This window comes from Euleptes europaea, chromosome 6 (assembly GCF_029931775.1).
Source record: "Euleptes europaea isolate rEulEur1 chromosome 6, rEulEur1.hap1, whole genome shotgun sequence".
NCBI classification, from domain to species: domain Eukaryota; kingdom Metazoa; phylum Chordata; class Lepidosauria; order Squamata; family Sphaerodactylidae; genus Euleptes; species Euleptes europaea.
This window is the reverse complement of record NC_079317.1, coordinates 85,008,429-85,034,922: the sequence shown is the minus strand read 5'-3', so window position 1 is coordinate 85,034,922 and position 26,494 is coordinate 85,008,429. Positions and strand designations below refer to the sequence as shown.

At 44.1% G+C, this 26,494-nt stretch overlaps 1 protein-coding gene across 1 annotated transcript in view; it reads right to left on the bottom strand.

The window, feature by feature from the left end:
- The window catches only part of TRIM66 (tripartite motif containing 66), a 57,363-nt gene that overhangs the window by 6,663 nt on the left and 24,206 nt on the right, over positions 1-26,494 (bottom strand). The window contains exons 9-14 of the mRNA XM_056850705.1: positions 23,678-24,597; positions 22,438-22,581; positions 5,872-6,144; positions 4,571-4,796; positions 3,522-3,582; positions 879-1,053 (exon numbers count right to left, since the gene is read on the bottom strand). Of these exons, the coding sequence (XP_056706683.1) occupies positions 879-1,053; positions 3,522-3,582; positions 4,571-4,796; positions 5,872-6,144; positions 22,438-22,581; positions 23,678-24,597 (1,799 nt within the window). The remainder of the gene's footprint in view (positions 1-878; positions 1,054-3,521; positions 3,583-4,570; positions 4,797-5,871; positions 6,145-22,437; positions 22,582-23,677; positions 24,598-26,494) is intronic.

Sequence of the window (26,494 nt, the reverse complement as noted above, 5' to 3'; positions counted from 1 at the left end):
TATTATAAATAAAAGATTGATAATACAACCTTTTTTAAAAAAACCTATTTAAAAAGCATCCAACAGGACAATAAAGATAATAATAAAAACAGCAATAATATGGAGATGTTCAGTATAACTCATATTGTCCCCAGTTACATTACAGATTATTATTGAATCAATGATTCAGCAATGACTGCATCAGTCATTCTTAAAAATAATTGATTTTGCAACTTGAACATTGCTGGGCAGACTGAATGACAGTGGGTCCTTCTGGGCCCTCCCCAGTGTGCCAGATGTGATGGAAAGTAATTTTTCCATCATATCTGGCACACTGGATTCTCAGTTTTGCATTAATCATCGTTTAGAAACATCTTGATTTGCATGCTATATGGAGCTTGGACTGAAAGAAAGCAATGTGTTACTGAATAACAAAGCTCCACCTATAGGCAAAGGCAAGTCCCTTGGTTTTTATATGCCTACTTTCTCTACCACTTAAAGCAGAATCAAACCGGCTTACAATCACCTTTCCCTCCCCCTCCCCGAAACAGACACCCTGTGAGGTAGGTGGGGCTGAGAGAGCATGACTTGCCCAAGGTCACCCAGCTGGCTTCATGTGTAGGAGTGGGGAAACAAACCCAGTTCACCAGAGTAGCCTCTGCCGCTCACATGGAGGAGTGGGGAATCAAACCCGGTTCTCCAGATCAGACTCCACCACTCAAAACCACTGCTCTTAACCACTACACCATGCTGGTGTCCTATAGAACTGATGTGACTAAAGAACACTGTGTAGGTGTTGTACTACCAGAGCCAAATCCAGTGATCAAGATCATCACATTTAATTTCAGATTTGTGTAGGTAGAAGGAAGGCAGACAGTTATCAAACCAGTTGTGTTTACCTTAATAGCCATCCTTGATGACTGAGTACCGCATTCAATTATCAACAGGAAAGTCCCATCATGTTCATTCTTCTGTGGCTGCAGTTTGAATACTGGAAGCTCTCCAGATTCTGATGTACGTATCTTCAGCCGCTCCAGGCACACGTAAGGGACCTTCACCTCTTTGGCACAAGCTCTAAAAGCAATCGGACTGAATATTAAGTATTATCTCTTCATTTTACCTTTATTATCAACATATAATTTGACAGGGCAGCTTGTCTTTTTATACAGCTAGTCAAAACGATCTAATAGGATTTTGTTAATCCATTTGACATATCAAGTACGGAGTTTGATACTTTAGCATTTAGAAGCTCCGGTCCTAACCAACAGATCATTGCATGTTGCTACGTATAAGGATTTCCTCATACTGACTCCCCATTGTGTGTGTGCAAAGTGCCATCAAGTTGCAGCCGATTTATAGCGACCCCTGGTAGCGTTTTCAAGGCAAGTGATTAAGCAGAGGTGGTTTGCCATTGCCTTCCTCTGCAGAGTCTTCCTTGAAGGTCTCCCTTCCGAGTACCAACCCAGCTTAGCTTCTGAGATCTGACAAGATTGGGCTATACTATACCATCCCACATCCTAGGACTCCCCATTACTGCCAGCTTTACCTTTTCCTTTTATCCCTTAGAAGCTCCTTGATCCATTGATCTTGAGCAGCATATATCTAGTGTTTGAGGGATATAAGGACTGAAACAAATCTTGCCACTGATAATGTAGCCTTGGGATCCCTATCGCTTAGTAGAAAAGGCATTATGTCAGACTCAGAGAAATTAGATTTGTATGTTAAAAGGGGGGAGATATAATGTGATCGAAATTCCTCGTAAAAGCAGCATTCCAAAAGGGCATGAGCTAGTGAATCGATAGAGCCAGAAAAGCAAGGACAAGTCCTGTCTGGATATGGTATATTCACAATTCTGCCCTGCAAAACCATAGAGGGGTTAGCATTCAGTCTAGCTAAACAAAAGCCTCTAGAAAGACGAGGAGTTGTCAAATAATATGTATAAGCAGGCAAACCACGTGGTGGTGGTATTCCGAAGAACTGGGATGAACAAACACGGCGAGCACGAAAAGTAGTGGATTATAATCAAGCTCTTTAATGCGCTTTTTAATTTTGGTGAAAGTTTCAGTTTTCTCAAGATCTAATAACATATTCTGCGAGAAGACCAACAATGACAATTTCTCATCTAAGATTTTTTGCCAGCCAGCTTTACCATGAGGACAGGAAAGGTGAGCCTAAGTTCAATTCTCACATCCCCATAGTTGAGAGTGCCAGTCATATGTTAGACAGATGCATGCATGATCTCTATCATACAAGGGCACCACAGAAGCAAGCCTGGGTATTCAATGTTTTTAGAATAAACAAAGTATGCATGGCACACATTCATGAAAATTGCTCTGGAGATATCAGGGCAATTTAATTCAAGTGCCATATTCATAAAGTTCTGAAACTACGGGTTGGAGCAACCAAGCATATCCAGTGAAAAAGGAAGGAGGGGTCCCCTTTGACCACTAATGTCTACATTAGGGACCATGGGACCTGCATGGGGGGGAAAAATCCATTTAGGAGAGGGCCTGTAGTAAGGAGAGTAAGATAGAATGAAAAGGCTTGCAGGATCCAACCGTATATTTAATTGTTAAGTTAATTACTGATTGCTATATCCTTGTCAACAACTAACACATACTGGCAATTACTAAACCATGATAACCCAGTTATTGTAAGCCTGAATCAAGGAAACTGCTTTCAGAATTACTGTGTTTCAGATTTCCTAATCTGTAAGATGTAAATATTAATGCACAGCCTATGTTTTGTTACAAAAATGAATTACTTTACAAAGTAACTTTCATAGCAAATGCTCTGCAGACAGCAACACAAGACTTATTGTACCTTTTAAAATACATATATTATTTCACATTTCAGTAAAACTGAGACCAATTTCAGATACTTCTAATACATTTGTTAAAGCATGCTGAAACTCAGAGTACTAAGAAACATTGAAAGTGGTCAAGGATTAGTATTGGCCTAAGTTTCATGTCCTCTACTATAATTACTTCTCTTGTTCAACTGGCTCTCCGTTACTTGTTTGAGAACTAGTATGTTGGTTAGGAGCATGGGCTCTGAGATGGCATCCTCATTTCACATCTTAATTCTGTCACAATGTGGCTGATCAGCAATCAGTTTATTGCCTTAGGCAATGAACTCAATTATCTCAGTTTCAGTTATTCATCTGTCATATGGTGACAATAACATCAGTCTACCTTCCAGACTTGTTATGAGTGTGAGCTGATGGGTGTAAAACATTTGGAACAGTCAGAAAACACGTTGTCTAAATAGTAGGCCTTGGGTTGGATCCAAAGGAGCTTGAACAGAACTCTGCTCAGAGAATAGATCTTTCTTAGATCTTTCTCACCTCCTCTTTTCCACTACATTGCACAAAACTGCTCCAAGGTTCACAGGGAACCTTGGGAACAGTAGAAGATGTGATGTGGGAGACTTCAGTGGAACAGAGAAAATTTGCAATATGCAATTTATTTTTCTTTGTAAGCAAAAAGAAACTCTATAAACGATAAACAGGCTATGCCTTAATTGTTAGGTATTTTGATTACCTGTTGTTCTGGTTACTCTTAATTTCCATTTCAAAAAGTCCCTCTTCACAGTTATGGCAATCTGGAAGAGGAGAAAATGAATAAAATACCAGTGATCCTATTCATACCAAGATACAGTAAATCTCAGAAGCCAAACCCCTCCACTCACATTTTCAAGCTACTTTGAAAAAAAAGTGGGTTTGTAAATTTTCAGCCTGATTCAATGTCTTGATATTAAACTTGGATCCTGCAAAACAGCATGTCCAATCCGAGCATTTTTAAGACCCACTAGGAGAGATTTAAGCCTACAAAGATGCCCACAAATGATTATTTGGCAGAAGAACAGTGCTTGAAAGCAATATGCAAGCTATGTTAATTGCATGTCCTTGAAATAAAACTGTGCCCTTCCAGTTCTTAGTATTTACATACATAATCCATCTTGGTGCTGAACAAGTTATACACCTATAGTGTTAAAACAATGCCAGAAGAATATTAAAGAAAGTTCACATTGAGATATTACAACAAGCCCTTTCTTTGCATTGTGAAAAGGAGCCCGTTGCTGGGGATCCTGAGATCATTTTGTGTAAAAGAATTAAGGCATGACGATGAATTGATGGATACTTGGTGAAAAGCGCTCTATAAAGTTTTGGTGATCACCATCTTTTTCCCTCTACTGCATTTTCTTCTTTGGTACATTAGTGAAATTAGTCCCATCCCCCACCCCCAACTTTGGATCAATCTATTATCAAATTAGTGAGGGTCGAAGTGCCCCAGATTCTCAACATGAATCGTTAGGCTCATTTGAAACTAAATGAAAGCTCTAGATCTCTGCTAAGAGGATTGCTATCCAATAAAACCTAGCAGTCATTCCCAAAATTTCTATCCCATTTTTTCATCAGCAAGTAGCTCCATAATGACTAGGGGCAAGCTCTTTGGAAATCAAAGATCAGTTCAGAATCCATCTTATGATGGATGTCAGAAGTAGAATGAATTATATCTGCAGTGATCCTGAAACAGACACAACTGTGATTATCTAGAAAGCCCAAGGAAGATGAAGAAAAACCTGGTACCCTCAACATGTCTTGGTTGCTGTGGATTAGAGGGCTGTATGCAGGAAGAGTTGGTGATACAGATGTGCGGAGAGACACACAGCTGAGTCTTCTTCACCGAAAGATTAATAGGCTCTTCCAGAATATTTTCCATAGAAAGAGCTAACTCATTACTGTCTTTTGCCTCAACCGCAGCAGAGTCATTTCCACGAGGGTAATTCACAGGGCCAAATTCTTCATTTTCAAGCTAGGGGAAAAAATGACACTGAAATGCACAAATTGCTTTTTAATTTCCATTTTGACAACATAATCATTACAGAAGAGCACAATGACATTTTTGAAGATGTTTGCCCTGACTCAGAGAGCCCCACATACATAGTGATGTGCTTTAGGCATGCTCCATGGGACTTTTGCCTATTTGCCCTTTGAATCACAGACTAAAATGTAGAAAAAAGCTACTTGAGCTGTAGCTCATGAAAGCTCATACCCTGCCAGAAATTTTGTTAGTCTTTAAGGTGCTACTGGATACTTGCTCTTTACTGCTGCTACAGACAGACTAACACCCGGCTACCCATCATGAGACTAAAATGAAATATTGTAAAGAGCTTTAGAACCCTAGCCTGCAGTTTCTTAAGAGGGTCATACGTGGCACAAATGCTGTCCATTCAAGAAACACAAGTTCAACGTTCCTTTAGGCACATGGAACCAGCTGTGTGGTTCTCTACATGCAGGCTGCTGTTTTTGCAAAGGCAACACCTCGCTGTTTGCCTCCATTTGATACCAAGGGGTAGCACTTGCATGCAGGAAAGCAAGTAGACAGCCTTATATGTGTGTAAAAGAAGCCAGATCAGCAGCATGAGTAACTTCCAATCTAAATGCTATGGGCTACAATCCATAAGGGCATTTATTCTGCATAGGACATTGCACCAAAGGATAATCAACGTCATGTGGGATGTGCGGAAGACCATTACTGGAGAGCTGAACTGTGCCATTTCACATCACTACGGGTGACCATTTAAACAAATGTCCTGCTAGTGTGGTCTAGTGGTTAAGAGCGGTGGTTTGGAGAGGTGGACTCTGATCTGGAGAGCCGGGTTCGATTCCCCACTCCTCCATGAGCGGTGGAGGCTAATCTGGTGAACTGGATTTGTTTCCCCGCTCCTACACATGAAGCCAGCTGGGTGACCTTGGGCTAGTCACACTCTCGCAGGGTGTCTGTTGTGGGGAGGGGAAGGGAAGGTGATTGTAAGCCGGTTTGATTCTTCCTTAAGTGGTAGAGAAAATCGGCATATAAAAACCAACTCTTCTTCTACAGCTCTTACCTTGCACACTGCACTCCCCAGGGGCATGGCACCTGTTGCAAAGTGGTCTGTAGTCTCAGAGCTCGAGTGATTTGTAGTTCTGTCCAAGGCCAGGCTGAAACTTGGTGCGGATTCCAACTGCACATCAGTGACATGTGGCATACTTTGGGACTGGCCAGATATTACAGCAGAGACCTCTTGTGTCTGTAGATCAGATGACCTGGATGCCCTTGTTGAAGACAACTCCATGTCTAAAGCATTTGATAAGCCCACAATGCTCAGTGAACCTGAATGCTGAAAAAGAAGATAATGTGTAGTTCAGCGTACATGGAAAGGTACTTTCTTTGAGGCCTTCATAGTTCAGTTGTGCTTGTAATATTGTGTGATTTCATTTTTATGCCCTTTTTATGCCCTTATGATTTTTTAGGTGGCTGCACATCACTTTAGAAATTTTTCAGAAGAGTGGGGAAAGGAGGGAAGGAAAATAACAGAATTGTTTTCTCATTACAGTTACTCATATGTAGCAGTGTAGTACCTAATTCTGAAGCATCCAGTTAAATCTACATAGCAAGGAACTACAAGGTTTACCCTCATGGTCATGCAAGCCTTTCCCAATTGCATTTCACCCATTCCACAGATCTATATTCGGAAGGCCACCCAAAAACACGGCACCCACATTTTCTGAATACTTTTCATAACGTGCAAAGTCAACCTATGATTTCAGTAAAGCCTTTGATGAAGTCCCCCGTGATCTTCTTGAAACAAAGCTAGTAAAATGTGGGCTGGACACTGCTACTGTTAGGTGGATTGGTAATTGGTTGACCAACTGAACCCAAAGAGTGCTCATTAATGGCACAACTTCATCCTGGAGAGGAGTGACCAGTGGGGTGCTACATGGGGTCTGTCCTGGGACCAGTACTATTTAATATTTTTATAAATGACTCAGATGATGGAATAGAGGATATGTTAATCAAATTTGCAGATGACACCAAGTTGGGACGGGTAGTTAATATCCCAGAGGACAGGGTCAGAGTTCAGAATGACCTTGATAGACTGGAAAACTGGGCCATAAGCAATAAAATGGATTTTATAGGGAGAAGTGTAAAGTACTTTACCTAGATAGAAAGAACATAAGGCACAGGTACAGGATGGGAGATAGTTGGCTTGACAACAGTACATGTGAAAGAGATCTGGGAGTCTTAGTGGACCACAAACTGAACATGAGTCAACAGTGTGATATGGCGGCTAAGAAGGCCAATGCAATTCTGGGCTGCATCAATAGGAGTATTGTGTCTAGATCAAAGGAAGCAATACTACCACTGTATTCTGCATTGGTCAGACCTCACTTGGAATACTGTGTCCAGTTTTGGGCTCCACAATTTAAGAAGGATGTTCACAAGTTGGAGCATGTCCAGAGGAGGGTGACCAGAATGGTCAAAGGTCTGGAATCCATGCCCTATGAGGAGAGACTTAAGGAGCTGGGTTTGTTTAGTCTGGAGAAGAGAAGGTTAAGGGGTGACATGATAGCCATGTTTAAATATTTGAAGGGATGTCATGTTGATGAGGGAACTAGCTTGTTCTCTGTTGCTCCAGAGACTAGGACATGGAGTAATGGATTTAAACTAATAGAAAAGTGATTCCACCTAAACATTAGGAAGAACCTTTTGACGGTGAGGGCTGTTCGACGGTGGAATGTGCTGCCTCGGCGGGTGGTGGAGTCCCCATCTTTGGAGGTCTTTAAGCAGAGGCTGGATGGCCATCTGTTGGGAGTGCTTTGATTGTGGGATCCTGCCTGGCAGGGGTTGGACTGGATGGCCCTTGTCGTCTCTTCCAACCTTGTGAACTTGTCAACCCCAGCTTCAAGGTCTTTGAACCTTCATCTTCCATATGGTACATTAGGAAGGCCTGCTCCTTCACAACAGGTGGGCAGTAGAGGAGAATGCTTCTCAGCTCAATGTAGAGAGACCTTTTCTCACTATGGCTGAATCCCACATTTCTTGACTGTCTAGGTTCCAAAAAGCCAAAGCATCACCAACAGCAAAGTTTGGAGTAGTAGCCATAGATCCAGCTTCTCATATTAGTATGTGTGTGTGTGTGTAAAGTGCCTTCAAGTCGCAGCTGACTAATGGCGACCCCTTTTGGGGGTTTTCATGGCAAGAGACTAACAGAGGTGGTTTGCCATTGCCTGCCTCTGCACAGCAACCCTGGTATTCCTTGGTGGTCTCCCATCCAAATACTAACCAGGGCTGACCCTGCTTAGCTTCTGAGATCTGATGAGATCAGGCTAGCCTGGGCCATCCAGGCCATACCAGTACTTTATTTTAACTGAGCCGTTTACAGAAACTGGTCTGATCTTGCTGCAAAGGACTCAACAGAACACTTGTTGCCTCAGGATGGTGAGGGGTCCGGAGAGCAAGTCCTATGAGGAAAGGTTGAAAGAGCTGGGTATGTTTAGCCTGAAGAGGAGAAGACTGAGAGGGGATATGATAACCATCTTCAAGTACTTGAAGGGCTGTCACATAGAGGAGGGTGCCGAGCTGTTTTCTGTTGCCCTAGAAGGTCGGACCAGAGCCAACGGGTTAAAATTAAATCAAAAGAGCTTCCATCTAGAAATTAGGAAGAATTTTATAACAGTTAGAGCGGTTCCTCAGTGGAACAGGCTTCCTCGGGAGGTGATAGGTGCTCCTTCCCTGGAGGCTTTTAAGCAGAGACTAGATGGCCATCTGTCAGCAATGCTGATTCTATGACCTTAGGTAGATCATGAGAGGGAGGCCATCTAGGCCATCTTCTGGGCATGGAATAGGGGTCACTGGGGGTGTGGGGGGGAGGTAGCTGTGAAATTCCTGCATTGTGCAGGGGATTGGACTAGATGACCCTGGTGGCCCCTTCCAACTCTATGATTCTATGATTTATAACTCTGAACAGCAGGGTTTTGCAGGATCACTCGATGTATTTGAAACAAATACCTTTAAAAAGATTCAATTCTACAGAGAAGCATGCATCTATTTCTCCTTATTCATGTTCCAGTTACAGGAAGGGTATGAAGGGAGCATAATAGACTGCATCTTGTCAGTATAAAACATTAATTTTAGGGGGGGGAAGGGGGGAAAGGCCATCAAACTGCCATATGTTTCTCCCTGGAGACAAAACTTAATTCTGTGGTTATCTGTCTGATGAGGAAACATCATGATCATTCAGTACAAAAATATACATGTCTATATCAAAGTGCAGAGTAAGAAGCTGACGTATTTTATGCTCTGATCCAAAGAGCTTCTGTCAAAAGTGGCGAACAATACACTGCAAGCAAGGTTCATTAAGACCCTATTAATTCTCTCTCTCAAACAATAATTCCCTTTGCCATTAGCAGGTGGAGGGAAATCTCTTCTCCTGCAGTGATTTGTGTGCTGCTAGATGGGTTTTTTTTTATATAGCAGATCAGAGCTGCCTAAAAAGTGTGATTGCTTTAAGATTCTATTCTTGGAACTCAGAAAACATTCATTATATACATGCTTGCACAGTGACTGATGATATAAGAAGACCTTTTGAATGTGATATTTAAACATTTACTGCTGCAAGTATATGAACCATTATAAACGTTTTCAGCCAGCTTGCTTTTGCCCTTTCGTTTTTACTTCTTTATCCATCCCTGTGTTCTTCCAGCGCCTTCTAGGAAAGGCACACATCCCTTCTGCACAAAACACAGAATGCAGTTTATTAAAAGGGCCAAACCAAAAAATGGGAATGGAAGGTCCATGAACAGCTTAAAAAGAGTGTTGGGGGGCAACTTAGATTGGGACCCTGGTTTGCCCTTTCCCCCTGCACTGCTCTCCCAAAGCAACCCCTCCCCCAGCTGCTATTGTCCCCATGGGAGGAACAAATGCTGAATAGGTATCTACTCATTTATTAAAATATTCAAACTGAAGCAGTCCATAAGGTAGCTACAAGGGAGCCTGGAAGGTTTTCCCCGTGGGGCAAACAGCACTCTCCTGGGGGGTATCTGTAATGTCAAAATGGCTTGAGGTAGGGAAGAAGGGTTAGTGAAACTGCATCATGGCTCTGATCCAGATCAGCCTCCTCTTCCAACCTAATGCTGCTTTTAAGGGAGAGAGAGGGAGGGAGAGAGGGAGAAGGAGAGGGGGATCTACAGAGTTGTATTCGCAGATCTCCCACCTCCATGCCTGGTGTGGCCCTTAGTTGCAGCAGCAATCTAGGAATGATGTTCCCGGCATCACAGATCGTTTTGCACCCCTTTTTGTCACCTTTATTTAAAAATATTTAAATGATAACGCCTGAGACTGCCCCTTCCTTTGCTGATCCTGCCCCTGTGCTTTTAACTGCAGCCTGATCAGCAGCAATTGAGCGGGTGAAACTAGTTGGTGTGAATCTCAAGCTATTCCTGGCACAGAGATGTGTGACATTTCTGCATGCCAGGCTGCCCTTCAAGGCGGTAAAACATATAAAGCTCTACTTTCAATAATGACAACGGAATAATAAATGAATCAGAGCGACAAACGTCGCCCCTCTTTTTAAAAGGCCCCCTGCCGGCATGCATTACAAACCCCAGAGGAAAGCAGAGATGCAAACGCCTACCTTGATTAAAGTCATGGCTTAGGATTTGTTACGACTACACCCATTCTTTGGAAAGAAACTGGAAAGAAATGACCGAGAGAGCGCAAATGGCTGCAAAGTAAGGCAGAGGCTCTGAAGTGGAGCAATCCCTCCCCCCCCCCCAGCTCATTATGCTGCAAGGTTAAACAAATGCACCGACTCAAAGGCAGTTCACAGGAGGAGGTAACTCAGAGCGCAGCCCACCTTTTTGCTGGGCTTGCCCAGCAATAGTGCAGCTGCCCCAAAGCCCTTCCATTCCTGGGGGGAGGGAGGGGGAGAGTAGCATTCGCTCCATTTTCTTTAGGATTTCATCCCAAGGAAATGGAGATGGTTTGTGGAGAAAGGGGGGGGAAACCCAGGCAGTAGAAGGAGCAGCATCATGTATTATTTATCATCCTTTTCAGGTCAAAGGAATAAACTTGGCTAATCTGCAAGGTGCTAGGAACACACAAGCGGTGAGATAACATGTGTAGAGGAAAAGGAGGAGGAGGAGGAGAAGAAGAGTTGGTTTTTATATGCCGACTTTCTCTACCGCTTAAGGAAGAATCAAACGGGCCCACAATCTCCTTCCCTTCCCCTCCCAACAACAGACACCCTGTGAGGTAGGTGAGGCTGAAAGAGCTCTAAGAGAGCTGTGACTGGCCCAAGGTCACCCAGCTGGCTTCATGTGGAGGAGCGGGGAGTTGAACCAGGTTCTTCAGATCAGAGTCCACCACTCCAAACCACCGTTCTTAACCACTACACCACACTGGCTCCATAAGACCACATTCTCAGCAGCTCTATGAAAGCGCTATCCACTCTGCACTATCTAAGAAGCAATTCTGGAAGGTGGGGTCTCCACATTACAGCCAGGTAGAGGGCTGCGTTTCAGTGGATGGAAACCTGACGTTACTCTGATGCAACATGCCTCCATCTTCTTAAGCATACAGTTAGCAGCACAGCACAATTTAGGATTTGATCCTAAGGCTCCAAGATTAACTATGTTATTTAGGGAGGCTAGAAGTTTGGATGCTCACAACTGTGAAACAAAAATCATGATGTTCAAGAATGCTGTAAATCTCACTTCTCATTTTACAAAATAGCTGGCTGCTAGTCCTCATGGTCAAATTTAAGATTCCCTAAAACATGAGAGCAGTTTCGGCTGGAGATTGAAACTGTCTCCGTAGGAAGTTCAGTGGGCTGCGAGTGTAATTTTTTTATTCCACACAATCCTATTAACATGCCAACACAGCTTCAAGAGCCAGTGTAGTGGTTAAGAGAGGTGGACTCTAATCTGGAGAACTGGGTTTGATTCCCCACTCCTCCATATGAGTGGCAGACTCTAATCTGGTGGATCGGGTGGGTTTCCCTGCTCCTCCACATGAAGCCAGCTGGGTGACCTTGGGCTAGTCACAGTTCTCTTTGAGCTCTCTCAGCCTCACCTACCTCACAAGGTGTCTGTTGTGGGGAGAGGAAGGGAAGGAGATTGTAAATCGGTTTTGATTCTCCTTAAAAGGAAGAGAAAATTGGCATATAAAAACCAACTCCTCTTCTTCTTCTGTCCCACAGGCCTAGGGCTTGCCAGCATGTAATTATCTCATCGTTAGTTTCTCTCTGTTTTCCCAGGGTTGGATCCAGTGGAGGATTTCTGCAGGTGGAAGGGGGGTGATTTTCACTGACTCTCCCTCCACCCATGCTGTTCCTGGGAGGTCAGTCTCCTTTTGTCCAGGAGCAGCATGAGGGCAGCCTTTTTGGCTACCGTGGGAGTAGGGAATCCCTTGTGTCCACGGAGATTTCCATTGGATCCAAGCCCCAGTCTGCTGAGAAAAATTCAGATTCTGCACAATAAACTGCACAATAAACTGCACAATAAACTGCACAAAAATTCAGATTCTGCACAATAAACTGCACAATAAACTGAAAAAGTAAACGGAACGGAGAAGTCAGAGGTAGAGCACAAGCTTTACATTTAAGCTTCATGTTCAGTCCTTGGCATCTTCAGATATATGATCTATTTTGGAAAGGTTAGAAGAAGGACCCCCAGGACAGAATTAGATCATTCAGAATGTTGTATATAGTACTACAATATAAGGTCCATTAATCTAAATCAGTATTCATCAGTTTCTTTCCCAAAAAATTGAACATATATTCAACTAAGATAATGTACATGTATTTATTTAGATGTGATCAGTTATAACAGTTCTTCCAAAGAATGTATCAGTTCTGATACCAAAATTAACTAAAGGGGGTAGAACAGAGAATGCAGAAAACATCTAAACTTAATGTTATTTTATTTATTTATTTACGTTATTTATAGTCCATCTTTCTCACTTGGACTCAACGCAGATTACACAGAGTGAGTCAATACAATCAACAGGATGGGACATTCAGTGAATGATGCAATAGGAACTAGGGTTGTAGAACCAACCAGAAGTCTAAAAACAAAACTGAAGCAAAGCATAAGTACTGACATGACACATTAAATGATGCAAAATTCCATAGTAGGATCCTTGTTTCAGCAACCTATACATACTAGTATAGACCACAGTCCCTAATAATTGATCCAAGTAACTTTGTGAAACATTTAGTATAGTGCTAACTCTATTGCCTGCATAGAAAAGCCCCCTTGAATAGTTCAGTTTTGCATAGTCTGTGGAAAGCCAGGAGAGTGGAAGCCTTCCTGACCTCCACAGGCAGGCCATTCCACAAGGTGAGAGCCACAGAGGAGAAGGCATATATGGGCTGTTGTTTTTTTTGCTCATTTGCAAGTTGACACCTGCAGAAGACCCTACTCCGATGAGCAAAACTGTTGTAGCGGAGCATAGGGGGAGAGGTGGTCTCGCAGATATGAGAGTCCAAGGCCATGAAGAGCTTTGTATGGGTTAGCTAATACCTTGAATTGAGCCTGGGAACTGATGGCCCAGTGAAGTGCCTGCAGTAGGATTGCCAGGTTCCTCTTTGCCACTGGCGGGAGGTTTTTGGGGTGGAGCCTGAGGAGAACGGGGTTTGGGGAGGGGAGGAATTTCAATGCCATAGAGTCCAATTGCCAAAGTGGCCATTTTCTCCAGGTGAACTGATCTCTATCGGCAGGAGAACAGTTGTAATAGCAGGAGATCTCCAGCTAGTACCTGCAGGTTGGCAACCCTAGCCTGCAGTATGGGAGTACTATGCATGCTCCATCTAGATTCCATAGCCAAGGCATGGAATTCTACACCAATTGGAGTTCCTGAATTGATTTTGAGAGGAGACCAGTGTACAGTGCACTACAGTAGTCTAGTCTCAATATAGGGTTGCCAGGTCCCTCTTTGCCACCAGTGGGAGGCTTTTGGGGTGGAGCCTGAAAAGGGCGGGGTTTGGGGAAGGGAGGGACTTCAATGCCATAGAGTCCAATTGCCAAAGCAGCAATTTTCTCCAGGTGAACTCATCTCTATTGCCTAGAGATCAGTTGTAATAGCAGGAGATCTCCAGCTAGTACCTGGAAGTTATGAAGTAAAAGAACCTATGCTGAAAATAGTGAAAGCTAAGTAAGAAGGCAGCACGTGGCTCAATATTCAATTCATAACAAAACCAAGGGTTAGTTTATTCAAATTAAATCATTCAAAAAACCACTAACAAACCAAAGTAAGGTAAGAGTGTTAACATCACACAATTTGCCTCGCAGGGCTTAAAACAGCAGCCTCACAGGGCTTAAGACAGCACCTCTGAACACTCAAGGGGCTATATACTTCTAATATACTTCAATGTAACCAAAAGGCTATAACATGTAACGAAAAGATACAATTTTCAAAGCAGCCCAAAGACTTATGAATGTATAATCACGAAGAAAGCGACCAAAATCCTGGAAGGGTCCACCGAAAGAACGCGTTTCGAATTCTTCATCAGCTTGCTGACCCAATTAACATGAGTTATGTACTTCAATGTCGCGAGACTCACAGTGATTAGAATGTTCCCATTCTGTTGCACAAGAAGAATATAAAAATTCAATAGGGCAAAAAGCTCACACTCGGTAAGCATCAGCTTCTCCGGAAAGTTTCTGGAGAAGCTGATGCTTACCGAATGTGAGCTTTTTGCCCTATTGAATTTTTATATTTTTATAAGCTGCCTGTCCAATTACAGAGTGAATATTTCTGACTTTAGCATAGGGGGTGGAATACTACGTTTCACATCTGTTGATGGGTTTTCTTGCTTCTGTTGCAGTTATTTCGATTAGTGGTTTTAATAAAAGCTATGAAAACAAAACAACTTAGCAAAAGTGTAAGAGATTTCCCTAGCCTGAAAACAGTATGTATTTATTACAGCGATGTATTATTTACATAACAAATTGCATGCAGAAACATGAAGCATCTGAAAACAAAATGTGCAGGGCCATGTAGTGGTGACCTTGGGCTTTTTTGGCGCATCCAGTTCCCTACAAACATGAAGTTGTTTGCCTATCACCACAGCAAATGCATGGAGCCCATCCCTCAGATCCCTAAGAGCCTTCATGCACTCTGCTGGGTTGTTTGTTGTTTTGCAATAAATATACACCTGGCTCCTATATTTTGCATACCACCCATAAGCTTGGTGGTGGAAAGTGTCATCAAGTCACAGCTGACTTATGGTGTGTGTGTTACAGTGAGGGGAAAAAGTATTTGATCCCCTGCTAAATTTGCCCGTTTACCCTCTGACGAAGAAATGACCAGTCCATAATTTTAATGGTAGGTTTATTGAAGCTGTGAGAGACAGAATAACAACAGGAAAACCCCCAGAAACCCAGAAGACAAAAGTCAGAAATTGATGTGCATTATAATGAGTGAAATAAGTATTTGATCCCCTATCAACCAGCCAGATTAGGGTTCTGCTGTCGACAGAAGTAATCAATCCATCAGATTCCAAACTAGCCACCATGACCAAGACCAAAGAGCTGTCCAAGGATGTCAGGGTCAAGATTGTAGACCTGCACAAGGCTGGACTGGGCTACAAGACTATTGCCAAGCAGCTTGGTGAGAAGGTGACAACCCTAACCCTAACCCTAACTGTCAACCTCCCTCGGTCTGGGGCTCCATGCAAGATCTCATCTAGTGGAGTTGCAATGGTCATGAGAACAGTGATGAAGCAGCCCAGAACTACACGGGGGGAACTTGTCAATGATCTCAGGGCAGCTGGGACCATAGTCACCATGAAAACAGTTGGTAACACACTACACCGTGAAGGACTGAGATCTTGCAGAGCCCGCAAGGTCCCCTTGCTCAAGACAGCACATGTACAGGCCCGTCTGCAGTTTGCCAATGCACATCTGAATGACCCAGAGGAGAACTGGGTGAAAGTGTTGTGGTCAGATGAGACCAAAATCGAGCTCTTTGCCATCAACTCAACTCGCCGTGTTTGGAGGAGGAGGAATGCTGCCTATGACCCCAAGAACACCATCCCCACCGTCAAACATGGAGGGGGACATATTATGCTTTGGGGGTGTTTTTCTGCTAAGGGGACAGGACACCTTCACCGCATCGAAGGGACGATGGACGGGACCATGTATCGTCAAATCTTGGGTGAGCACCTCCTTCCCTCAGCCAGGGCATTGAAAATGGGTCGAGGATGGGTATTCCAGCATGACAATGACCCAAAACACACGGCCAAGGCAACAAAGGAGTGGCTCAAGAAGAAGCACATTAAGGTCCTGGAGTGGCCTAGCCAGTCTCCAGACCTTAATCCCACCGAAAATCCGTGAAGGGAGCTGAAGGTTCGAGTAGCTACACATCAGCCTCGAAATCTTACTGACTTGGAGAGGATCTGCAAAGAGGAGTGGGACAAAATACCTCCTGAGATGTGTGCAAACCTGGTGGCCACCTACAAGAAACGTCTGACCTCTGTAATTGCCAAGAAGGGTTTTGCCACCAATTACTAAGTCATCTTTTGCAAAGGGATCAAATACTTATTTCACTCATTATAATGCACATCAATCTCTGACTTTTGTCTTCTGGGTTTCTGGGGGTTTTCCTGTTGTTATTCTGTCTCTCACAACTACAAAAGACCTACCATTGAAATTATGGACTGGTCATTTCTTCGTCAGAGGGCAAACGGGCAAATTCAGCAGGGGATCAAATACTTTTTTCCCTCACTGTAAGTGCCGTCAAGTCGCTTCCGACTCGTGGCGACCCTATGAATCAATGTCCTCCAAAATGTCCTATCTTTAACAGCCTTGCTCAGGTCTTGCAAACTGAGGACAGTGGCTTCCTTTATTGAGTCAATCCATCTCTTGTTGGGTCTTCCTCTTTTCCTGCTGCCTTCAACTTATGGTGGGATTTTCAAGGCAAGAGATGTTCAGAGGTGGTTTGCCATTGCCTGCCTCTGCGCAGTAATCCTGGACTTCCTCGGTAGTCTCTCCTCCAAATATTAACCAGGACCAATCGCTGCTTAGCTTCATGAGATTTGATGAGATTGGGCTAGCCTGGACCATCCAGGTCAGGGCACCCACCATCTTAGCCCAGAGTAATATTCATTGAACTTCCTGTACATTTTGTTCTTGGGTAAATGCAAATGATGGCTGCCAACTTGGAAGGCTTTAAGAGGGGAGTGGACATGTTCATGGAGGAGAGGGCTATTCATGGCTACTAGTAAAAATGGATACTAGTCATGATGCATACCTGTTCTCTCCAGGATCAGAGGAGCATGCCTATTATCTTAGGTGCTGTAGAACACAGGCAGGATGGTGCTGCTGCAGTCGTCTTTTTTGTGGGCTTCCTAGAGGCACCTGGTTGGCCACTGTGTGAACAGACTGCTGGACCTTGGTCTGATCCAGCATGGCCTTTCTTATGTTATGTTCTTATGTTCTTAAAGCTTCTCCAAGTTCACTGCTATTGTAATTGCAATGTAAAGTAAGGTTACACAAATGCCACAGCCGTCCTTTTGTGGCCTTTGTGCATCACAATGCTCCTGCACAGGATCATTCTAGCCAGATTTTTAAAAAAGGAAGCAAGCAGTAGCTTGGCTGTATTGCCCTCTATTGGATAAGGACAGAAAAGCAGAGTGTCCTTCTGACAGCCACCTTCGGGCTATCACACAGTAGCCAAAAATAAATGAGTGTCTAACACTATTTCAGCAGCTCTTTTGAATTTACATCTGAGTACCTGAATCCAAACTACTGGACACACCCCTTTTAACTTTTTACGATGAAGTTTTCGAAGAACATACACTATAAGAAGGTAAGAAAAATATCGAAAAAGACTGAAATGAAGAAAAAGATACAGGGTAAACATACAGAGACAAAAATGGCTTCCTTCCTTCCCCTAGGTTTAACAGCCATTGGCAATTCATCTATCATTTCACACTTTTACAAGGGGGGGATGAAATTTAATTTCCCCCTGACACTATAAAGAGAAAAGTTGCCACATCTCTCACACAATTGACCCGTCTACTTGACAGCAGATAACGCAGTATCCACTTCTCAGAAAGTGTCTTTAGGAGGGATATGTTTATTTTGTGGACATGATAAAACAATGGGGGCAAGAGAGTCTATTTGATCCGGACCAAATGGGCATTTGCGTTCTTCGGCGATAATTTCATAACATGGCTTCCAAATGCACAAATAATTATTTATTTCTTAAAATTGAAAAAGACTATCTCTCAAGGCTACGCTGACACTAGCTCTACAAGGTAAGGCAGGGGAGAGGAGACAGTGGTGCCTGATAATGCAGCATAACAGTCTTATCTTGGGAATGTGATTATCAGCTAATAATCATATGTAGGGTAGGAATCAAGCAGCCAGTACATTATCATTCTCAGCTGGATTTCCTACCTTCTATAACTTCTAAGAATATTCTTGTAGGGAGATATTTGCGTACCTCCTATTCTCAATGTGCTTGTCCTTGCCAATCAAATACAGTTCGTTTTATAAGGACATTTGTTTCTTACACATCGCCCCAATCCTATCCAGCAACTTTTGTATCAGATCATTCTAACGAAACCACCTTTAAGGTGTAAAAAGGTTGTGCTTCAGCTTGTTTAATAAGGAAGCACCTGGTTAAATCTTGGTAAAATTTGGTAAGATGGGGGAAATGGACAGAGTTGCAGTGAGGTTACTGTAGACTAAATGAACACACGAACGCATGAAGCTGCCTTATACAGAATCAGACCCTTGGTCCATCAAAATCAGTATTGTCTACTCAGACCAGAAGCGGCTCTCCAGGGTCTCAGGTAGAGATCTTTCACATCACCTACTTGCCTGGTTCCTTTAACTGGAGATGCTGGGGATTGAACCTGGGACCTGCTGCATGCCAAGCAGATGCTCTACCACTGAGCCACAATGTTCTAAGAGGTCCTGATAATGTATACAAATGAAAAACTACAGCCTCCTTCTGGGCCCTTCCTGCTGATCCCATGAGCCACACTCCAAACCTCTCCCCAAAGTCCAGCCCCAATGGCTCCACTGAGCATAGAAGAGGAACTTTCCATTTATGGTGATACAAAATTTTGCCACAATGTACAATTATTTTAGCAGCTCTTTATGAGGGAAACCAGAGTTGCCATGTTCAAAACATTTGATAAGCATGTCTTGTGTGATGATCTGGTACCAAAGAGTTCAGGACAAAAACCCACAATGAGTCCTCAGCACTGTCAAACCATTAGACACTTTTCTCACAGGCAGAATAATATCTGAATTTGTCCACAATTCTTCTAGCAGCAATAACTACAGTTTGGATGGATTAAGAGGTGCTTTACTTGAATTATGTGCCATCCTGTTAGGGACTTTAACTTGGAAGGCCTGAACATTTGTGCTAATAGAGGAAGCAGTGAATGAGGCTTAGAAGTCTTGCTGGATTTGTTCATCTAATATTTCTTCTAGATTCCTAGATTCCCAATATCAGAAGACATCTCCTTCAGATGTGAGGTCAGAATGACCTAGTAGATGGTAGAAGTAAGACCTCTGGAAGACAGGGGCACACGTTCCAAATAGGATTGGAAAAAAATGATAATTAGTATCCCACATTCTATTTGATGCGGTTTATTGCAGCAGCAGCATATTGGCATCTCTTGCTGCACAGGAAGCAATGAAGGCTCCACGATCTTTAAAAGCTTCTCACAGAAAAAGGAGTTTCGGTAGCCAGTAAGTCTATCATAGGATGCACTGCTGTTTCTACGGAGGAAAGCTCTTTAGTATTCTTCCAAGTATTAAATGCTGGATGGTGCTCAACAGGTATCAAACGAAACAAGCCAAGACCCATGTTATTGTTTTTTCTCCAATGGTCCCAAGTGAGTTGAGTACCTTTAATGAGGAGGTGCTTGAATAGGTATTTAGGAATATCCATATGATAATTCCAGATCAGGATATCCAGTGTTGGGCAGCTTGCTTTCCTGTTGGCGTCTACCGATGCTCTGAGGAGAGATGCAAGCATCTGGCTAATAACGGCAGCTGAGCTGTTGCAAAATACAGGTCCAGGTTTGGAACTGCCAAACCTTCTTTAATCACAGGTCTATTGAGTTCAGAATGTTTCAACGTTATTTATCCCCCCTCTCAGATAAAGTCAGGAAGTAGTTTGTGCTATTTTACAAGACCAAGTAGAATAATCTGAAATTAAAAAAGGGATCCTAGACGAGACGCGTCATATGCACTATGGCTCTTCTTGAGGTTCACAAGAAGAGCAGTAGGGCACACGGGCGACTTACAGTTATCAGAGGATTATTTTTGCACACTCTGTGGAGCTGATTGAAAAGCTGTTGGTAGGTAAAGTTTATGTAGATCAGAAAGTGAAGGCACAATTAGTTTCCAAAGTGAAGCCACGTCTTGATAGGCCAGAAAAAGCTATTTATTACTATTATTATTTATAGTTACACATTTTTCAAAGAAAAAACAGTGGAATTGTGGAACTCTCTGCCCCAGGATGTGGTGATGGCAGCCAACTTGGAAGGCTTTAAGAGTGGAGTGGACATGTACATGGAGGAGAGGGGTCCTTATGGCTACTAGTAAAAATGGATACTAGTCATGATGCATACCTATTCTCTCAAGGATCAGATGAGCATGCCTATTATCTTAGGTGCTTTGGAACACAGGCAGGATGCTGCTGTCGTCTTGTTTGTGGGCTTCCTAGAGACACCTGGTTGGCCTCTGTGTGAACAGAGTGCTATACTTGATGGACCTTGGTCTGATCCAGCATGGCCTTTCTTATGTTCTTATGGCTAAGACAGGGCATACAGCAACGAAGGGAAGGATAACCCTGTCTACTATCTCTTTGGCAATGGAAGGGATCAGAGTAAATGATGTGTATTGATTTTAGTTCATGAGGACACTGATCATGGGCCTCAGCAGCCCTGAAAATCGCAGTGCAAAATTCTTCTGGAGAGCAGATACCAGAGGTATGGCTATTCGATGTAATCAAATGCTTTCTCAGTGAGGACCAAGAGGTCTTTGTCTGCTCTCACCATGGTATAAGGTGTGTTTTGCCCATGAGACATCATCATGCAATGAATCCCATTTGGTCAATGTAGGTTTGTTGGGGCAATGATGGTTTTCAGTCTGTTCATTAAGATAACTGTAACGATCTTAATGAGTTCTCATTGATTAAGGTTACTGGGCAGAAGAAGGCAGGCATATCTGAGCCCTTGCCTAGTTTCATCCATCCACCTTTTCTATTAGCCACAAACAATTATGCCAAAAAAATGTATTGGTATTTTGCTTTAAAAAATAATTAGATGCAAATATGACTTACATATATCCACCTTTTTACATTTATTTCCTGAGTTCTCTGACTGGCAAAGTCTGTGTCCTGCATTGAAGGGACAATGCAAGGATCTCCATGTATACCATAAGACTTTAGGAATGCCAGCATCCAGGTAGGACCTGGGGATGCCCCGGAATTACAGCTGATCTCCAGACATCAGTTCCCATGGAGAAAATGGCCACTGAGGTAGTACCCTGTCCTCCTCAGGCTCCACCTGCAAATCTCTAGGAGTTTCCCAACTTGGAGCTGGCAACTCTATCCCTCCCCACCCACACACACACACACACACACACACACACACACACACACACACACACCCTCTGCTGGTGGCCATGGAGGACCTGGAAACCCTATAAGACTTTCTTGAAGGCCTCTTCTGGGCACAACTCCCTACCACCTGACAAGCTGCTTCTGAAACTTGAAAGACCTTTGGAAACAGCCTACATATAAAGAACTCTTTGCATTCTGGCCTTCAGATTTGTTGAAGTATGGGGTTCTCAACATGATGCATACATTCCCAAGCACTGGAATGTATTCCAAGCATGTGTGGGAGCTCGGTATCCCTGCTTTGTGGGGATTTGCTGTTTACAGTCCTCCTGGCTCAACCACCCAGCCAGGAAGAATTAAAACTAATAGTTCTAGCAGTGTGAGTGGTAATGAAGAGCTTCTGAAAATACTCAGAAAGCTTCCTCTTGTGTCGCTGGGAACACAGTGAGAACTTCAAGCCTGGCCTTCTATTCTCCACAGACTTTACTCTTGCTGATTCTCCTTTTCATATTACCACAAGATAAAGTTTGGGAAAGGGGAAGAGATGGGAAACCATCAGCAGGGAAGAGTGGGCAAGGTGGAAAGTTGGTGTGGAGTCCAGTTTTTCCATCCTTTCAGAGAACTCTCAGCAAAAGGCAGAGCCTTTTTTGAGAATTCACTGAAAAAACTTGTTAAACAAGGCACACTCCCAATTTCTAAAGGGCATTTTACACGAGGCCTAAACTGCATCTTCACTCTATATGTCATGAAACTTAATATTAATTACAAATGCCTTTCCCACACATTCTCTTCCTCACTAACAAAATCAGACATGCAGAAATGGTTCATGAGAGTCTGACAGGTTCCACATATGGGCAACTCACTTTGTTCCAAAGATACGGGCCACAACAAAAAAACACACAAAAGGATGAAGTATTACCATCTGTATCAAACACATTCTTAATCTTAATTCTTGTAACCAGACAGAGAGGGACAAGCAATCTTCAAAGGAGCCATAGAGAACAGAAGAAGTATTCTCTTAAAAAAAACAATTGTGTACCTTTCTCACTGGATTCAAAGTATTCTCTGGGGACTGAATACGGACAATAGCTTCTTCTAATGGTTGTGACACAGGTGGAATCACATTTCTGTCAAGGGGAAGGACTGGCTTTTGACCTTCAGGCTCAGTGGAATCTTCACCAACCTAAAATAAAGAAATAAGCAGCACAAGCTCATTAATACCAACGAAGTCACTCCAGGAAACATGTTAGAACACGAAACCCTCCTAGGAAGCAATTGTCTTATTGTAATGACAGAGGGAGGGAGAGAGAGAGGAGAAGAAGAAGAAGTCAGCAGGTCATATTTTAATAGGCTGGACAAAGTTCAGTCCAAGGTGTGATTTATTAATTTTAAGGCCTTAAACAGCTTAGGGGTGCCACTGGATCTCCAGCCTACTATAATCACAATTACAGCATTGTAATGCACTTCATATGGGACTGCTTTTGAAAACTGCTCAGAAACTTCAATTGGTCCAGAACGAGGCAAAAAGGTTATTGTCATGGGCTGGATACAGGGATCATATCACTCCAGTGCCGAGAGATCTACAATGGCTGGCCATCTGTTTCTGGGCACAATTCAGAGTGGTGGTTCTCACTTATATGTCCCTAAATGGTTTGGGGTCAGGGTACCTGAAGGACCACTTGGCACTTCCTCCGGTATTGTTCAGCCTCCAGCCCGCCAGTTAAGATCCTGTGTGCTCCTGCTTGCAGAGGTAGGGCTGCCAACTAGGGTTGCCAACCTCCAGGTACTAGCTGGAGATCTCCCACTATTACAACTGATCTCCAGCTGATAGAGATCAGTTCCCCTGGAGAAAATGGCTGCTTTGGCAATTGGACTCTATGGCATTGAAGTCCCTTCCCCAAACCAGGCCATCCTCAGGCTCCACCCCACAAGCCTCCCGCCGGTGGTGAAGAGGGACCTGGCAAGCCTACTGCCAACCTCCAGGTGGTGGCTGGAGATCTCCCACTATTTCAATTGATCTTCAGGAGACAGAGATCAATTTACCTGGAGAAAATGGCCTCTTTGGCAATTGGACTCTATGGCATTGAAGTCCCTCCTCTCCCCAAACCCCACCCTCCTCAGGTTCTGCCCCCCAAATCTCCAGGTATTTTCCAACCTGGAGCTGGCAACCCTACCTTTCACGCACACACCCAATCTGTGGCTTAAATCCCAATATCTCCTGTTATCTAAAACTGGAGATAATTAACTAAAACTAAGAGGGAAAAGCCTAGTCCACTCACTTGTTGCGCTTCCTCTTGGCTTTGTTGCTGAGCCGGAGCCGGCTGCCTCACAATGTAGTTTATCTGACCCACAATGGTTTGCTGCACGTGCTGAGGCGGTTTGGCCTGATTCAGCTGGAGGCTTGGCTGCTGAGCCTGGAGGAGAAGCTCCAAGTCTTTCTTCATTTCTTCCAGCTCAAACTGGTGATGCATGATGTCCAAGCTCTGCTGTATCACTTGCTCATGAGCTTTTTCGTTTGGGCCCGTTGTGGGCGGCGGCGACAGCTGCTGCAGTGGGGGTGGCTGCTCCTGATGCGGCGGCTGCGGCGCATGGTTCAGTTTCACCTTCTGGAGAGGACTGAGCTGGACTTGCACAGCTGGCATCTGTAGAGGAGACTGTGCTGGCCCCTGCTGGGCATGACCACCAGCCTGGCCTTGGGGTACCTCCTGCGGAGGAAGAGGATAAACGGGGTGTGTTGCCTGGTGAGAGGCTTGATCCTGCACATGCTTTGCTGCCCTGGTGGATATGCTCTCATGCTCCTGGTGAGACCTGGCCTCCAAGCAAGGCTGCGTCGTTCTCATGGGACGAGCCGCACACCTCTGCTCTCTGTCGTGCTGCTGCAGGCTGTACTGCAGAGGGAAAGGCTGCTGGTGCTGCTGCATTTCCGGAGGCTGCCGGAAGGCCGGAGGGTGGCTCATGGCCTGATGGGGCAGTGGCCCTTTGTTCATGTGTGGGATGTTAAGGCAGTGGGTGCAGCACACTGGCGTGGGGCAGTGGACCGGAGGGTGAAATTGGTGGGGCTGATGGTTGAGAGGGTCATGCTGCGGCGCTGGCGAATGGTGGCCGTGATGGTGGTACAAAGAGGGCTGCATTCCTTGCATACTTCCGTAGGCTGGTACATCGGAGTGAAGGGTTTGTCCCCCCTCCATTGACAAGTGACCTATAAAGAGAAAGCAAGGCCAAACTAATGGAGGGTAGCATTGGGAAGGTTGCAGGGAAATAACCCAGAAGAAGAAACCTCAGCAAAGGGCTGCGGGGCCACTTTTCTGAGAAGAGCCCAAGGTGTTTTCTAGCCCCTTCAGAAACCCCTCTCCTTATCTGATACTCTTGTACAGAGTAAAGAATTACCTCCTGAACTGACGAGAGTCTAGGGGCTAACATACAACCTTTTACTTCATGGAACGACTTCATAGAAGGAGAGTTGACTCTAAACATGGGTTGGAACCATGAAACACCTTGGGTCAATGGAACCATTTCCTAGCCAAAACCATGAGAAATAACTTGATTTAATAATATTTTAATTTTCTATAGGTAGAAGAAGAAGAGTTGGTTTTTATATGCCGACTTTCTCTACCACTTAAAGAAGAATCAAACAGGCTTACAATCACCTTCCCTTCCCCTCCCCACAACAGACACCCTGTGAGGTAGGTGGGGCTGAGAAGGCTCTAAGACTTGCCCAAGATCACCCAGCTGGCTTTCTGTGTAGGAATGGGGAAACAAATGCAGTTCACCAGATTAGCCTCCACCACACATGTGGAGGAGTGGGGAATCAAACCCAGTTCTCCAGATCAAGTCCACTGCTCCAAACCACCGCACTTAACCACTACATAGTTAAAGATATAAGAAGCCCCAAGAGCCCTGGATGGCCCAGGCTAGCCTGATCTCGTCAGATCTCAGAAGCTGAGCAGGGTCAGCCCTGGTTAGTATTTGGATGGGAGACCACCAAGGAATACCAGGGTTGCTGTGCAGAGGAAGGCACTGGCAAACCACCTCTGTTAGTCTCTTGCCATGAAAACCCCAAAAAGGGGTCGCCATAAGTCAGTTGCGACTTGACGGCACTTCACACACACACAAGAGCATAACATTGACTTGTAAAATGTGTAAGAGAAGAGACTTTTCCAAGAGACTCTGAACACATGAACACATGAAGCTGCCTTATATGGAATCCGGCCCTTGGTCCATCAAAGTCAGTATTGTCTGCTCAGACCGGCAGCGGCTCTCCAGGGTCTTAGGCTGAGGTATTTCACATCACCTACTTGCCTAGTCCCTTTAACTGGAGATGCCGGGGATTGAACCTGGGACCTTCTGCATGCCAAGCAGATGCTCTACCACTGAGCCACGGCCCTCTGATCTATCCTTGTGGAATTAGTCTCCTTACAAACATGAAAAGGCTTTAACTTCCCACCCCGCTCCTTTCCCCACCCCATCCCCATCCCCATCCCCATCCCTGGCCTTTTTACCTAGACTACCTTTGAAATTATAGTTCTGTGAAAGCAATGTGACAGAAAATGTAATAGACTGATAGGTATATAGAAGAGGTGGTTTCCTACCTGAGGCCGGATACCCTTATACCACTTCAAGGAACTTTCTTCTAACTTGTGGCTCTTCCTTTGAAGCAAGAGCCACTTAAGTTGGAGGAAGGCTCCCCAAGCTAGAGGAAGGCTTCAAATTTTGCTGAGTGAAGTGGTTGAATATGGGTCATTGGATAAAGGATAGAGGTTGGATTTGGGAATTAATTATCTTCCCCTCCCATCTACCAGCGTTATCAAACACCAAATGTACAAATAGAATTTTGTCTTGTTCATAATACAGTTTCTCCTTTTCTACAGAGCCCCATGGCACAAGCCGCAGTACTAAAGTCCAAGCTCTGCTCACGACCTGAGTTCGATCCCAACAGAACTCGGTTTCAGGTATCCGGCTCAAGGCTGACTCAGCCTTCCATCCTTCTGAGGTCGGTAAAAGGAGTACCCAACTTGCTTGGGGTAAAGGGAAGATGACTGGGGAAGGCACTGGCAAACCACCCCATAAACAAAGTCTGCCAAGGAAACGACGGGATG